The sequence below is a fragment of the Eleginops maclovinus genome, chromosome 2, assembly GCF_036324505.1.
Source record: "Eleginops maclovinus isolate JMC-PN-2008 ecotype Puerto Natales chromosome 2, JC_Emac_rtc_rv5, whole genome shotgun sequence".
NCBI lineage: Eukaryota > Metazoa > Chordata > Actinopteri > Perciformes > Eleginopidae > Eleginops > Eleginops maclovinus.
In genome coordinates this window covers 17,487,573-17,500,733 of record NC_086350.1, presented here as the reverse complement: position 1 = coordinate 17,500,733, position 13,161 = coordinate 17,487,573, and the positions used below count along the sequence as shown (strand labels likewise).

Sequence of the window (13,161 nt, the reverse complement as noted above, 5' to 3'; positions counted from 1 at the left end):
TCCTCGATTTGACACTTTTTAAATGAAGCAAAAACATCACTGTCCTCTCTTCCCCAGGCCCATGGTTCAGTGGAGCTGAGCTCATTCTGTGAAGGTTACTTCTTGCAGCAGATGCCTGCTCTACTGGAGAGAGAGAGCTTCAGAACCCTGCTGTTGGGACCACATTCGGCCCGACAGGGGAACAACTCCACCTCCACACTGCTTCACAGCCGGGGAGAGTCGCCGCTGGAGGAGCTGGAGGCGACCCTGGCTCAACGACTACGCTCTCTGTGCGTCACGTCCCGAGTCTGAGGATTCAAGATTCAAGAAGATTCAAAAAGCTTTATTTATCCCGAGGGAAATTGAAATTGAGGACAACAGGACATCAAAAGCGGAGGTTTCATTTGATCAATGATACAGGATCCGATCTGAAGACAGTCTAAATAATCGATCACAGATATTATTTTAGTAACGCCTGTTCCCATAACTGATAACAAGCTGGTTCTACATTGCTTTGACTTTGGGATACAGATCAGTGATTTTTTTGGATGCAGATCTCTGTGGACAATATAGCGTTTTCACATGTTGTACCCAGCACTCCATCTTGACATGTTTTACAAAGTACAGCATGTAATGAAGAAGAAAAATGGGACTATGTGACGCTTTTTCTCCAAGGCTCGGGAAGCTTAAATGGAGACGCAACAGATGGATGAAACAAGTGGGAACTCTGAATAATAAAACACTGCTGCCCTCTACTGGACAAAACTGGCAAAAATATTAAATTGCCCTGGAGGATTGGGATCAAGTTTCCCTCCTGGTTCTGACTGAAGCTGTATATTAGATTGAATCCAGGGAGGCAGCCATGCTGGACTTTTGGCTTTATCCCATTCAAACTAATAATGCAGAGTGGGATGACAGAGGTAGACGCCTCCGCTATTGATGTATACTTTGGATTAACAAATGTACTTTTTATGTAACTGTTTTTATTTTTGAAAAGTATTGCCGGAGAAACAAAACACTTAATGAAGAGTGGGATGGACATTTTCTATTTAATGAGAAAAAAAAGATGTGAGAGTATTTAACAGGGTGTTCCCTTTTTATTTTGTTTTTTAATCCAAGCAAATTATTAATATTATAGATTAAAACAAATATTTTGTGTAACTGTTTTTTCAGATACACTCTTAACAGTTTATTAAGCTTATGTATGCTGAGGTTTAATGCTTCTATACAGGTACAGCAGCAGAATCCAACGTGGGATTTGGAATACAAAATGTGTTTGAATGCTGAATATTGTAATAAACCTAGTAAACAAGCTTTGTCAGTGTCTGTGAGTAGACTTACCTAAAATCCAGGATCTGATACTTGGACACATTTAAAACATGAAAGTCATAACATACATCAAATAAAATATATACTTACAGTAAACACTGGCATGGTAAAGTAAAACACATTTTAAAGGGAGAAAATGCTTACTTTACATTCATTTTAACTTGGCATAGTTTCAGTTTTTGAGAAAAACACTACACTGACCATACATAAACAGGCACAAAAAAGGAAAACAAACACACCATAACTTAATGAGTTTATTTGTTTCAGCACTGAAGATGCTCACAGTTATTTTATATGGGGATTACAGTCAGTTTTGTTCCTGCTCTGTCCAAAGCCCGCTCTGGGCCTCAGAATTATCAGATGTCCTTGGTGCTGCTAGCTTCCCATTGTAGAAAACAGAAAGGAGGGTGAAGGATAGGGTATTGCTTTGTGTTTGTGTACTGACATCCCCTCACTGCGCCTCTGCTACCAAAAGGTACAGAGAGAACAGACCTCCGGGCATTCCAGCGAGAAGTACAGAGTAAAGGAAGCATCATTCAAAAACTTTGTGCACAAGATTAGAGGAGGAGGAAGGGATAGATCAGCGGGAGCCAGGGAAGAATTAAAACAAAAAAAGGAAAAAGGCCAAAAAAAAGCAGAGAGGGTGATAAGTAAGGGACAGAAGGGGGATTTAAAAAGGTAGTTTTGTGGCGAGAGAATCAATGAAGGCTGAGAGAAGGAGTGAGTTTGGCATGGAACATGAACACTAAAGCCATGCAAAGAAAAGCTCATGTTTGACATGCACACAGCAATACAAGCTAAAAGCATAGAGCAGGAATCCCCGGCATGGTTGAGAAGACAATCAACCCCCACGATTTGTCTGTATATTTACAAAGAGAAGAAGTAGATCTGTGGCGCCCTTCTCCTCAGGCCTGGCCTACACGCACAATAATATGAAACTGACAAATATCAATAGAAGAGCATATTCCCTCTCCAAAAAGAGGCTAAGTCTACATTCTTAAATTACTGGTAAATCATTTTTTTCAAGAGTTCCCACAAGTTCTCTTTCCTTCTACAGAGAGGTCACGGAAAAGAGAATTTGTGTCTTGTCGATGTTCACATAATGACCAAAACAAAAGAAAAATAGTTCTTTTTTTTCTTCAAATGTTGCCCCATTTACGAACACACAAGAGGGTAATAAATAACATTCAACTGACCTAACAGCTTTGTTCATATAAATAGCCAAGTTATAATAAATTAGGAAATCAAACAGTGGAATGAACAAACATGAATAAATAAGGACAGAAATACAAAAATATCCACAATTGCATTTATCACGTCATCATTTTTTTTGTTCCTCTACTCCTACTGCTGGTAAGTGAGACTGAGAGAGAGGTATGAATGGAAAACCAAAGACAGAGTGTTGCAGATAACACAAACAGGAATGTTTGGTTCATTATTAGGTCAATCGAACAAAGACATAAAGGATCATGTAACAAAAACACACAGAAGAATTTAAAAGAACATTAAGTGGCAGGGGCAGGTTTACCAACCCGACCCTATGGTATCTAAACATAGTGTCACAACTAGACATTTCATTTTTTATACATAAGAAATGATATCAGTCTGTACAACAGAATAGATCATTCATTTTAAATACCCAAATACCCACCCGCATCCCACCCCCCTACCCTATACTATCATATATCCCCCTCTTCCCCTTTCTACTCACACCCAACTCCTCGCTGAAATCACAATTCCAGTCCATTTGCAGCAATGGTATTAAGTTGAATAAAGTTATTTTAAACCCAGTTCTTCACAAAGAAAGTACATTAAAAAGCAAACAAATACAATCCAGCAAGCATCCGTGTCGGCTTGTTTGGGCGTCCCACAAAACTCCTCCCCCTTCTCTCCTCCTCTGAGTCAGTATTCTTTTTGTTCGTGTTAGTAACATCCCAGAGTTTGAGTCTGTGCATACTGGAACTGTGCATGTATGCATGTTCATGTTTGTGTGTGTGTGTGTGTGTGTGTGTGTGTGTGTGTGTGTGTGTGTGTGTGTGTGTGTGTGTGTGTGTGTGTGTGTGTGTGTGTGTATAGTGTCATTCCAATGGTGAATGCTCCTTGAGAGGAAAGAGTGGGGGCGGTCGTTGCAGAGAGAGTGCGCTACTCTTTCATTGGGATTAGTGTGGATTAGTTGTGCACGTGTGTGTGTGTGTGTGTGTGTGTGTGTTTGGGTGTTCCTAAAATGGGGGAACACTTATTTTTCCTACTTCTACTGATGGCTGCCAAAGGTGGAAAGCGGGCGCAGAAGGAGATGAAGGTAGTAGTCTGCATGAAGGGTTTGTTTCCATGGTAACCACCCCCCATCTTTTCAGCGCACCTCTAAAAGCAGTCCTCCGTCAACAATTGTCTGTCTCTCTTCGCACGCTCTGTGGGGGGTGGGGGGGTTGGTGGAGGTGAGGCGAACGGAGCGGGGAGCAGGAGGAAGGGCTTAATAGGTTTTCTGGATAATTCCTGGTATCAGAAACAAGTCAGGTCATCACACAGGTTAGCAGCAAAAAACAGAGATAAGATGGCTGGGGTGGAGGGGGTGGATGATGATGGTGCACGCTGAGGGGGGGATGAGAAGTGTGTTTTTGTAATGTAGGTGCAGTTTGTAAAATATTTGATTCTCTTCATATATTTCTATCTATATAAAGTCATTTTATACAAAAACATATATGATTATGTACATCTAGCTATGTACAGATATCGGAGGGGTGTTTTAACACAGGCTCGGTCTAAGACTCCTCCTGTGTCCCCACAGACGCCACCGACAACTTGGCTCTGTCTCGGCCCGCGGCGGGGCTTTTGGTTTCATTACTTTCTGGCTCGTGCCTCCGGACGTGCATGGGCGAGGGACAGTGCTTGGTGGGCGTGCCAGAAGGGAAGGGCACCTGTCCGTTCTTCTCGTCTGAAAAAAGTTGTTTTATTACGTCAAAGAAGTTACTCAAGGGGCTGCCTAGGTACACAGACGGAGGGGGGGGGGGAGGGGACAAAAAGGGGGGAGAAGAGAGAGAACAAACACACCAATGAACAATGGGGTTCACAGGACCGAGACGAGGCTACAGGTAGAGACAGAGCAAGCAGAGGCGAGGACTGATAACCATGCGTATGTAACAGCACAACGATTGGAAACACACAGGGACACATTCGATTTGAGGCTATAAGTTCAGGCAAATAGTGGGACTGACTGAAGTCAATATAGGCTTCTGTAGACTGGTAGATAATAACAAGCTGCTTTGAACCATGGGATGCTGAAAGCGTTGTATGAAATTTGTCTGGTCAGCCAGAAGCCGGCGTATGATGGAGGAGAAAACTTCAAGATAAAGTTTTTCCTTGAGGGATATTTAAATGACCCTATACTATCCCTATAGGGTCATTTAATGTCCTTTGTCAGTTTTGACACCACTATAACATTGTGATGAATTGTATTTAAGTCACAAATATTCCTAACTTAGTGTTTGTGTTGGAAAAATGGGTGGTTATTCTAAATACTACATGCTCACTTCTTTATCTCACAGTCTATGTGTGTGTGTGTGTTGTGTGCGTGTCCGACAGCTTGCATGCAAATGATCTTGAGTTAAACAGAATCGCTATTTCCACAGGGCTTTAATGGTCCCACTGCAGGCAGGTGGAGAAGTGAGGACACCGAAAATCAGAAATTGAGAAAATAAAGGCTCAATGTTCTTTCTGTTAATGGTGCATGCACAGCTCAACTCTGAGAACTATCAGCCACAAACAGAACTGTTTCTGAATAGTTGGCAGTAGATCCATTTGCACAAAAGAGTCCTGTGGGCCGACAAATGGACAGTGACAGCATCAGTGAAAAGAAGGGAGGGTGCCGCACAGAAGACTAACACACACTGGACTGAAAAGTGTCTGTGAATCAAGACTAAATTAAATGTAACTGTTGCATTTTCTGCCTGACAATATACATATTGCCAGTGTGAGATTGCCTGCAGTAGTCTGGAGACTAGGCGAACTTCATCAGATCACAAGTAAGTATATGTGCTTTGTTGTGTTTGTGTGTTTTTGTGTGGATTCCTGAATGTTCCACAGTTGACATTGCCAGCTTCATTATCCTGCTGGAAAACATTTCTCTAACGTTCCCTCTTCCTTTCTCATGTGTGACACATTTCCACACTCAGTCACCTCACTCCACCCAAATCTGCACACTTTCAGAAATGGCACGAATCGCATGAATCTTAATAAACTCGTCTTACAGTGCTTGTTAAAACCAAGACATTATCCTCCTTTTTCAGATTTTTTTGCTGAACTTTCATAGTTTATGGCCGACTACTTTTTTGAAACATTGTTATGGCATTATCAGACACTTTTTTATGACATACTATACTAGGACTTATTCAACAGGACTTTCTGCAATTTAAGGACTTTTTTTAAATAACATTTCGAAGGCAAATTGTACAATTTAATCATTTTACGCCATATTATACTATGACTTATTTTATAACTTTTTCAGGAATAATATTTGTATTTTTATTTGATTAATCACTTTTAAATGATAGTTTTTACAACATAGTTATATTGTAACTTTAAATGTAAGCTTCCCTAGAGCAAGGTGTACTGCTCTGTATGAATGAGGTGTGACGGGTGAATGACTCATAGTATGGAAAGCGCTTTGAGGGGTGCTATATAAAGTACAGTCCATTTACCATTATACTAAGAAATACTGTTACTGATTCTTACAACATATCAAACTATTAACTTTTTATGATTTCTTAAAAATGATTCACTGTAATATTACTTTTTGTGTGGCATACTATCACTTTTTTTGCAAATGTCTTTCTGAAATACTATGCAATTACTTTTATTTAAAAATACTTTACTATGAAATCTTTCAATGCATTTCATCCAAAAATTACAATATCAATTTTTGATTGCATCTACCATGATATTCTTATAGTGTACTTTACAAATGGGTCTCCTCTGTAGTCCTCGAGTATGCTCCCTGCGTTTTTTCGCACACCTTTCATTGTTCCGCCCCTCCCATTGTCTTTCTAAGCTTGGCTCCCAGGTACGCTGCTGTTAATGGTGATAAAGGGACATAATGACCGAGACTTGATGAAGCCTTTTGTTTGACACACATTGGTATGCAAAGCTATTTCTATTCTTAATAACAGCCACTGGCTTTTTCTCAAAGGTCCAGTCGTCAGGTAGCGCCAAAATGTGTTAGGAGGTCAAAGGAATGAGACGTGGAGGAAACAGTGAGTTTAACAATGCTTTCAAGTACTGCTAAGCACACATTGACCTGTTTAAGATGCATATTAAGAGATACTCTGATAGTCTAAAGGCATAACAATCATTTAGATTGACCTTAACTGGCAATAACTTTTGGTACTTAACTCACATCCGACAGCAGGGAAAGGAATACTATACTTTATTTATTTATGTGTTTCTGTAATAACCTTGGTATGCTTTATTGATAAATGAGTATCATTATATTATATAGTACCCCTCTGCTGCTGAAACGATCCACAGCAGTAGTTTATACCTAATCTCATGTAATTTACTCTAACTCTACCCTTCCCAAACCTCTGTTGGTTAATTAGCTCTACAATACATAAGAAATAAAAGATAAACTAACTGAGGCACAGCGATGATAGCAGACTGTTAAATATCACAACAGGTGGGATGACTGCTGTTCATTTCTGTGTGCCAGTGAGAGAAATATTGCAGAAAAGCCACTGGAAAAATATTCAGTTTGCACTTGTTACTTCTAGTCAGATTTAACCAAATATAATATTGAGCAGTTTGGAGGTTAATCTGTTTAAAAATATGGAGATGGAGATGTGTTTAGGTTAAAGACACAAACATTCAGATGCAGAGAAAATGGTTCACGGACAGTATAAAAACAGGCTGCTGGTGTTTTCCTGTATGACCAGCAGGTGGAGCCGTTGTCAAGATGATGGAGAGTTAGATGCACATACACTGAGAAGTGATTCACAAGGAAGGACGAGAGCAGATGGGGAGGAGTAGGATCCCTATTTGTCTTTTCTTTGTCTTTTTGACATCCAGACGAGCGAATAAGAAGCTACCACACTAAAAGAACTGGCTTATACATGTCCACGGCCTCAGCACCAACCCTAAGGCTAAAAGAAGAGAGGAGGCTTTAATAATGTCACCAAGTTCACAGGTGAACGTAGGGATGTTGGCTGTCAGAGGTTTTTATATCTGCTCAGGGCCTTTTGAAAGGGCCAAAAGATCCCGGTGGACGGAGAAAACAGGGGGAGGGGGTCCTATTGTATAGGCATCCAGAGAGGGAGGGAGGGAAAGATACAGAGAGCTTGTCAGGTGTGGTGTCACTGTGCGGTGCAGTGCATTATGGGAGTGCGTTGAGGTGCAGCGGTGTTGCCATGGTGACAAGCTCCGATGATCAGTCTTGGAAGTAGGAGTTACAGAATGCAAATCATCTTCCCCTACCTTCTACTCTAATCTTCACTGCCAGGGCAACGAGACGAAGCTTGACCCGCAGTCGGTGCCTGAGAGCAACTCCCACCCTTTCATGGCGGTGAGGCGCGGGCATGCAAAAAAGAAGCTGCTGTTTCGAGTAGCGGAGTGCGGCTCGGAGTGGATTTCAAGCACAGGGGAAGCTGAGGGCAGGATTTAGCTTCAGCGGTGAGAGTGGTTCATCTCGGTGTGGGATGGGCAGATGAGGCGGTGGGGGTAAGGGTGGAGAGGATTTGGATAATATTGTTTCTTTTGAAAAGAGAAGGTCTTACTCACCAGACAGCTGTTGGACCCCTGGCTGGTCATGTGTGCTTAACAACTGGCTCTGAATCGTCTCCACTACCCGCTTAAAGCGCCGGCTGGGACCTAAATACAGGCAAACAACAGCAAATATTTATTGCAAAGGTAGCAGTGTAAAGGAAGACAGTAGGGCATGTAAAAACTACGTAGATCGATTAATTAAAAGGGGGAAAAATAAGGGTGTGTGAAAAACGAGGTGAAGAAAAAGGCTAAAATAATTAATGGAGGGCAGAGAGGAGTGTTACTGTAAGCACGTGCTGTCTTCCTGTTGTATACACTCAGTGACATGGAAGAACAGCAGGCTGCAAAATGCCACTATATTATACTCTATTTATCTGAAATGTGCCCCCTCTTTGGGTGTGTGGGGGTAGTTATATGTGTGAGACAGAAGAGAGGAACTGAGGGAATGCATGTGTTTCTGCAAGGCTAAGCATGGTTGCATGATTGCATAGTATGTAATCGTGCATAGCCAGACCTCATCTCGTTACGCTCAGGGAGGTTTTGGGAGGGAAAATCTTATCAAGCATTCAAGATTGCTAGAACTTTGAAAATCCTTAGGAAGCTATTCTATTTGGCAGAGAGTTTGAACACACATGGAAGCGGCACTTGTGGTATTTGTTGGCTAGGTAGATATAGATTTATTTTATTTGAATCAAGTGTGATGGCATCCCACTCAACATGCAAGGGAGGGATGCTTTTCGGCACTTTTCAAAAGTGAATTGTGAGCTTGAATTTCCCCAGACCTCTGTGAATGTGAGAAGATGGAAGGCTTATATAATACTTTATATAACTCTGTGAACTACTGACTCGCATCAGGACAGTGAACTTGTACCATTATGTATGGACTGCCCAAATTAGACGGAGTCAGATCAATACAGAATGTTGAGATCTTGTGCAATACACCTGTAATGTGCAGTCTATACCTTTTTTTGGGGGGCTATTCTACTGTGGAATAACCATAACCATGACCTTAATATGTTTACTTAGCTATTTAAATGCTGCTACTCATTATTTAGCAAGGGATGAGTACCTGTTTTTCTTTATTTTATTTAACTACTGTGTGCTCTTCCCCTATATTTAACACGTTAACTATTTTATTACTGCTAGCCTTATATCTGCTATGTGAATTTTGCTGTAACAATGTACATTTACCCACTCTGGGACTAACAAAGGAATTCTGATTCTGATTCCCTCCTAAATTTAAACGAAACTGTTTTACTGAAGTATAAAAACAAAACAGGGTGCACCTTTTTTCTTTTTTCTTTATACATAACAAAGTGTTAATATCTAATTCTGAGTGAAAATACTCTTCATTTGTAGGGTAAGAGCATGGGCATTTGATTCGTGACCTATACGGCTGCCTCTTACTGAATGCATGCAGGATAAGTGGGTGTAGAAAATGAAGGTGAAGAACTAGGGTCGTGCCGGCAGTGTTCTGACCTGAGAGCAGGGTGAAGGTGACAGAGTAAATGCCGTTCTCCTTAGTGGCAGCTGTGCTCTCTGTGTAGGTGATATCCACCTGGAATTTGACTGGCTTCTGGAAGACTGTAGGGCCGGCTGTGGATTTGTACTCTGCTCGGAAACTTGTCTGAGAGATGACGCTGTGGCTCAGGCTGGGGATCTGGGAGGAGTGGACAAATAGGCAGAGGTAGGAATAAATAAAAGAAATGCAGAAACTAATAGGATTATAAACAAGGAGCATTAATTTTATATTTTTTACCACATGCACCCAAGTGACAAGGTGAGTAAACCCTCATTAAAATACCCTCCACATACTCTACTGAGATTAATGCCTCAGGGAGAAGCCATGCATGCCAGTGAGACTTAAGCTAATGTAATCTTGAGTCATCCAACAACTCTACACTCTCCCTCCTAAAATGAATTTGTATGCCCAATGAACAGATGAGCTCGGAAATAGTCACATTTCTCCATAGTGCTGGAGAAGGTTTGACATTCCATTAATGTGAGTGTGCTGAGAGGTGTAATTCCACTGATTCAGGTGCCAATCTTGTGTCTGTAACACCATCTAGCATAACCCAGAGAGGAAAATAGCTCCAGGGAAGGGGAAACACATTTGACATTGACCTGCACTGGCATAGTTTGGATTAACTTAGACTTTGATACATTTAACTGAGGTGAGGATAGTTTTTTGTTCAATTATGTACACTGAATATCAACTACCACTGCTGAGCTTTTGTTGATACAGATCCTGCGGAGCTCCCTGACAAAAACCCTGATGTTGTCTACATTCCTGCATGTATTTGTACATCCACATTATAAACCCACCACGCATACACAGATATAATCTACTCCATTTCTCCCACTACACATCTAAATATACACACACATGCTCACTACACAGTATCAAGGGCAAAGCATCTATATGCTAATGATCAATGCTCTCTGTTGATTTTCTATTGACCTAAAGTGAGTCTTCTGTCAGAGAGAAAACAGAAGCACTGAACACTGGCAGTTTACTGAATTGCAACATAAATCAGAAGCATGTTAGCAAACAAAGAGGAAGTCTGCCTCGTAGCATAGCCAATCACAGCTGCTGTTGGTAAAGGCAACGTCCTGCATCAGACAGCAGGTAATACCGCTGCATGCCCGCATATTCAGATTTACAGAGAAACCTCAGAGCACAGGGAGCAGGGATCACATAGAGAAGGGTTTAGGTGGGGTAAAGGTAGCAGGGGATATGTGAGGAATTACGCAAGTACCGAGAGAAAGGCTTGAACGATGTCTGCCTTGATGGAGCTGAGAGGCTTGTCTCTGATGACGATGAAGATCTGCTCCTCTTTTTCAAGGTTGATGAAGTTACCAAACCAAGATTTTTTGGCAAGTCTGTGGAGGGAAGACAAGAAAACAAACACTTTGATAGTATATTCCTGTTATAGAGCGGTTGTCATCATTAAAACCTTTTTAATTCCATTTTAAAACCTAGCCCCCACCTATCTATCCTGCAAAATGGAGGTGAAAAGTTCCCTCTCTGCAGCTCTGGGGAACTGCAGAGTAGCAAAAGGAGGATGCCTGGAGGGAAATGATCTAAAACTGCATGGGAGAAAAGTGTTCTGACATTTCCCCTTCTGTGCAACTGTGTTTGTGTAAATGCATGTAGGTCTATGTTTGTGTTTGTGTGTGTGTGTGTGTGTGTGTGTGTGTGTGTGTGTGTGTGTGTGTGTGTGTGTGTGTGTGTGTGGGGGGGGGGATAATTGAGCTTCTATGTGAACAGAACTGCAGGTCCAGAAGGGGTAGAGGTAGATGAATTCACCACTGGCCTCAGCCCAGGTGTATATGCACCCACTGATAAGCCATATGGACTCCTGTTTTGAGGCAAATTAACATCCCATGAGTTTTGGGAAAATGATGATGGATTTATAAAACTGTACATTGTAAAGACAAAACCCCTAATGAATAATACATAATTCCATAATGTTATAAGCAACATTAGGGGCACATTGTTTTTCCACTATATGCACAGAGGGTGTGTGACAGTATTAATGTGATCAAGCCTTAACTAGCCAAGGAGCGTCTTATACAGCCAACTCTCCAACTCCTACAGCCAGGATGTTCTTCCCAGCCAGGTGGAAATGGCCAAGCCAGCGAACCAAACAGGCATATCTAGGCCAACCCTCAGTTATCAGGCCCCTGGGAGCTCAGAAACATCACACAGCTACCCCCCCTTTCTATAACCACCCCAATACCTCCTGCCACGGTGCTGCTTCTCCAACCCAGACCACACCTGAGGTCATTACTGTGGACTCAGCAGGCACAAATCAAACATTCACGGATGTTTTACTCTCCAAAACATCAAGCTATCAAGAGCCAATGACTGAGGGGTTGACAGGTTCTGCATAGTGATGAAAAAGTATCTACTCACTCTGGGGAAGACTCTGGTGTGAGGCTGGACATCTCCTCTTGTGTGGGAACTGTGGAAGCAGGCAGGGTCAAAATGAGACAAAGGTGGAAGGCTCAGAGAAAGATTGATTTCTTTAGTGGGTACGGGAAGATTTAAGGAGGGATTAAATAGGAACAAGATAATTCAGAGTTTAAGGATAATTTTTTTTAATGATGTCTGTACCTTGTAGTTTCCTGCGGTGGAAGCGTGGCGAGCCCAGGAAGCTGTTTTTGATGGAGTTGAGGCGCGTCCTCCAAGGCATGCCTCCGATGGACGGGCTGGGGGGCGGCGTAGGGGTAGGGGTCCCGGCTGGGCTGTCCTTGGGAGTGTGCACCGGGGTGCCCTTTGGGGTAGGGAGGGGACTACCTCGAGGGGAGGGATGAGGGGTAACCTGTATGAGGGGGATAGATTTGGGCGGCTGGTCAGTGAAGGAGGAAGACACCGGCGCTACAGGGTGGAAATGGTGCAACCGGATGGGCGACATTGGCACCGCAGGGCAGAAGGGCACAGAGAGCTGGGGGTTGGCAGCGAAATGGGAGCGGCGTACCTGGGGGCTGTTTTGGATGAGATTACTGGAGATGGAGGATGGGGCAAAGGGAGAGGATGGGGAGGATGGAGTAGTAGGGGTGGGGGGCACGGAGGCGGAGGTGGGCTGCAGTGGGAGCTGGAGGGGAGTGGGGGGCTCAGATTTGGCTGGAGAAGCTGGCTCTGTGAACTGTTCGGGGAGAGGGTTGGATCGTGTGGCTTGGAGGGGCTTGGGGACAGTTTTAGGCTTGGTGGGGAGTGTTTGGGTCCTGTTGAGTTCTGCCGGCTGGGGCTCACTGTTTGGCGCGAGCGAGTTAGGCGTGGGGACACGGGGGCCAGCACGATTGGGGGTAGACTCAGGGGATTGGCAGGGGCTTGAGTTAGGGGACTGCAAAATGTCTGGGGTCTGAGGCGGTACACAGAACTTTCTGACAGGCTGGAGTTGGAGGACACAGTGTGAAGACACACAGCACGACACAGCCAAGGGCCAGAGCAGGTGGAGGAGGAGAAGAAAACAAAGCAAAACACATGGGGACACACGCAGGCACACAAGCATGAAAAAAGGAGTGGAGCAAAACAAACAACAACAAATCCAGAAGAAAAGCAGAGGCAGGAGAGATGTGTGCATACACGGGAGAGGT

General features: G+C 43.0%; 2 protein-coding genes across 10 annotated transcripts in view; one reads left to right on the top strand and one right to left on the bottom strand.

The window, feature by feature from the left end:
- The window catches only part of abtb2b (ankyrin repeat and BTB (POZ) domain containing 2b), a 40,509-nt gene extending 39,217 nt beyond the window's left edge, over positions 1–1,292 (top strand). The window contains exon 17 of the mRNA XM_063874291.1: positions 58–1,292. Coding sequence (XP_063730361.1) covers positions 58–291 — 234 coding nt within the window. The 3' untranslated portion in view covers positions 292–1,292. The remainder of the gene's footprint in view (positions 1–57) is intronic.
- A 1,709-nt stretch (positions 1,293–3,001) lies between these two features.
- brsk2a (BR serine/threonine kinase 2a) overlaps positions 3,002–13,161 on the bottom strand; it is a 150,836-nt gene continuing 140,676 nt past the window's right edge. For 3 of the 9 annotated variants that reach the window (XM_063876375.1, XM_063876355.1, XM_063876384.1), the window contains 6 exons: positions 12,179–12,956; positions 11,978–12,026; positions 10,818–10,941; positions 9,538–9,718; positions 8,074–8,163; positions 3,002–4,288 (listed from right to left, as the gene is read on the bottom strand). In XM_063876375.1, the coding sequence (XP_063732445.1) occupies positions 4,068–4,288; positions 8,074–8,163; positions 9,538–9,718; positions 10,818–10,941; positions 11,978–12,026; positions 12,179–12,956 (1,443 nt within the window). In that variant the 3' untranslated portion in view covers positions 3,002–4,067. The remainder of the gene's footprint in view (positions 4,289–8,073; positions 8,164–9,537; positions 9,719–10,817; positions 10,942–11,977; positions 12,027–12,178; positions 12,957–13,161) is intronic. The other 6 variants (XM_063876409.1, XM_063876394.1, XM_063876417.1 and 3 more) reach the window with 3 other exon arrangements.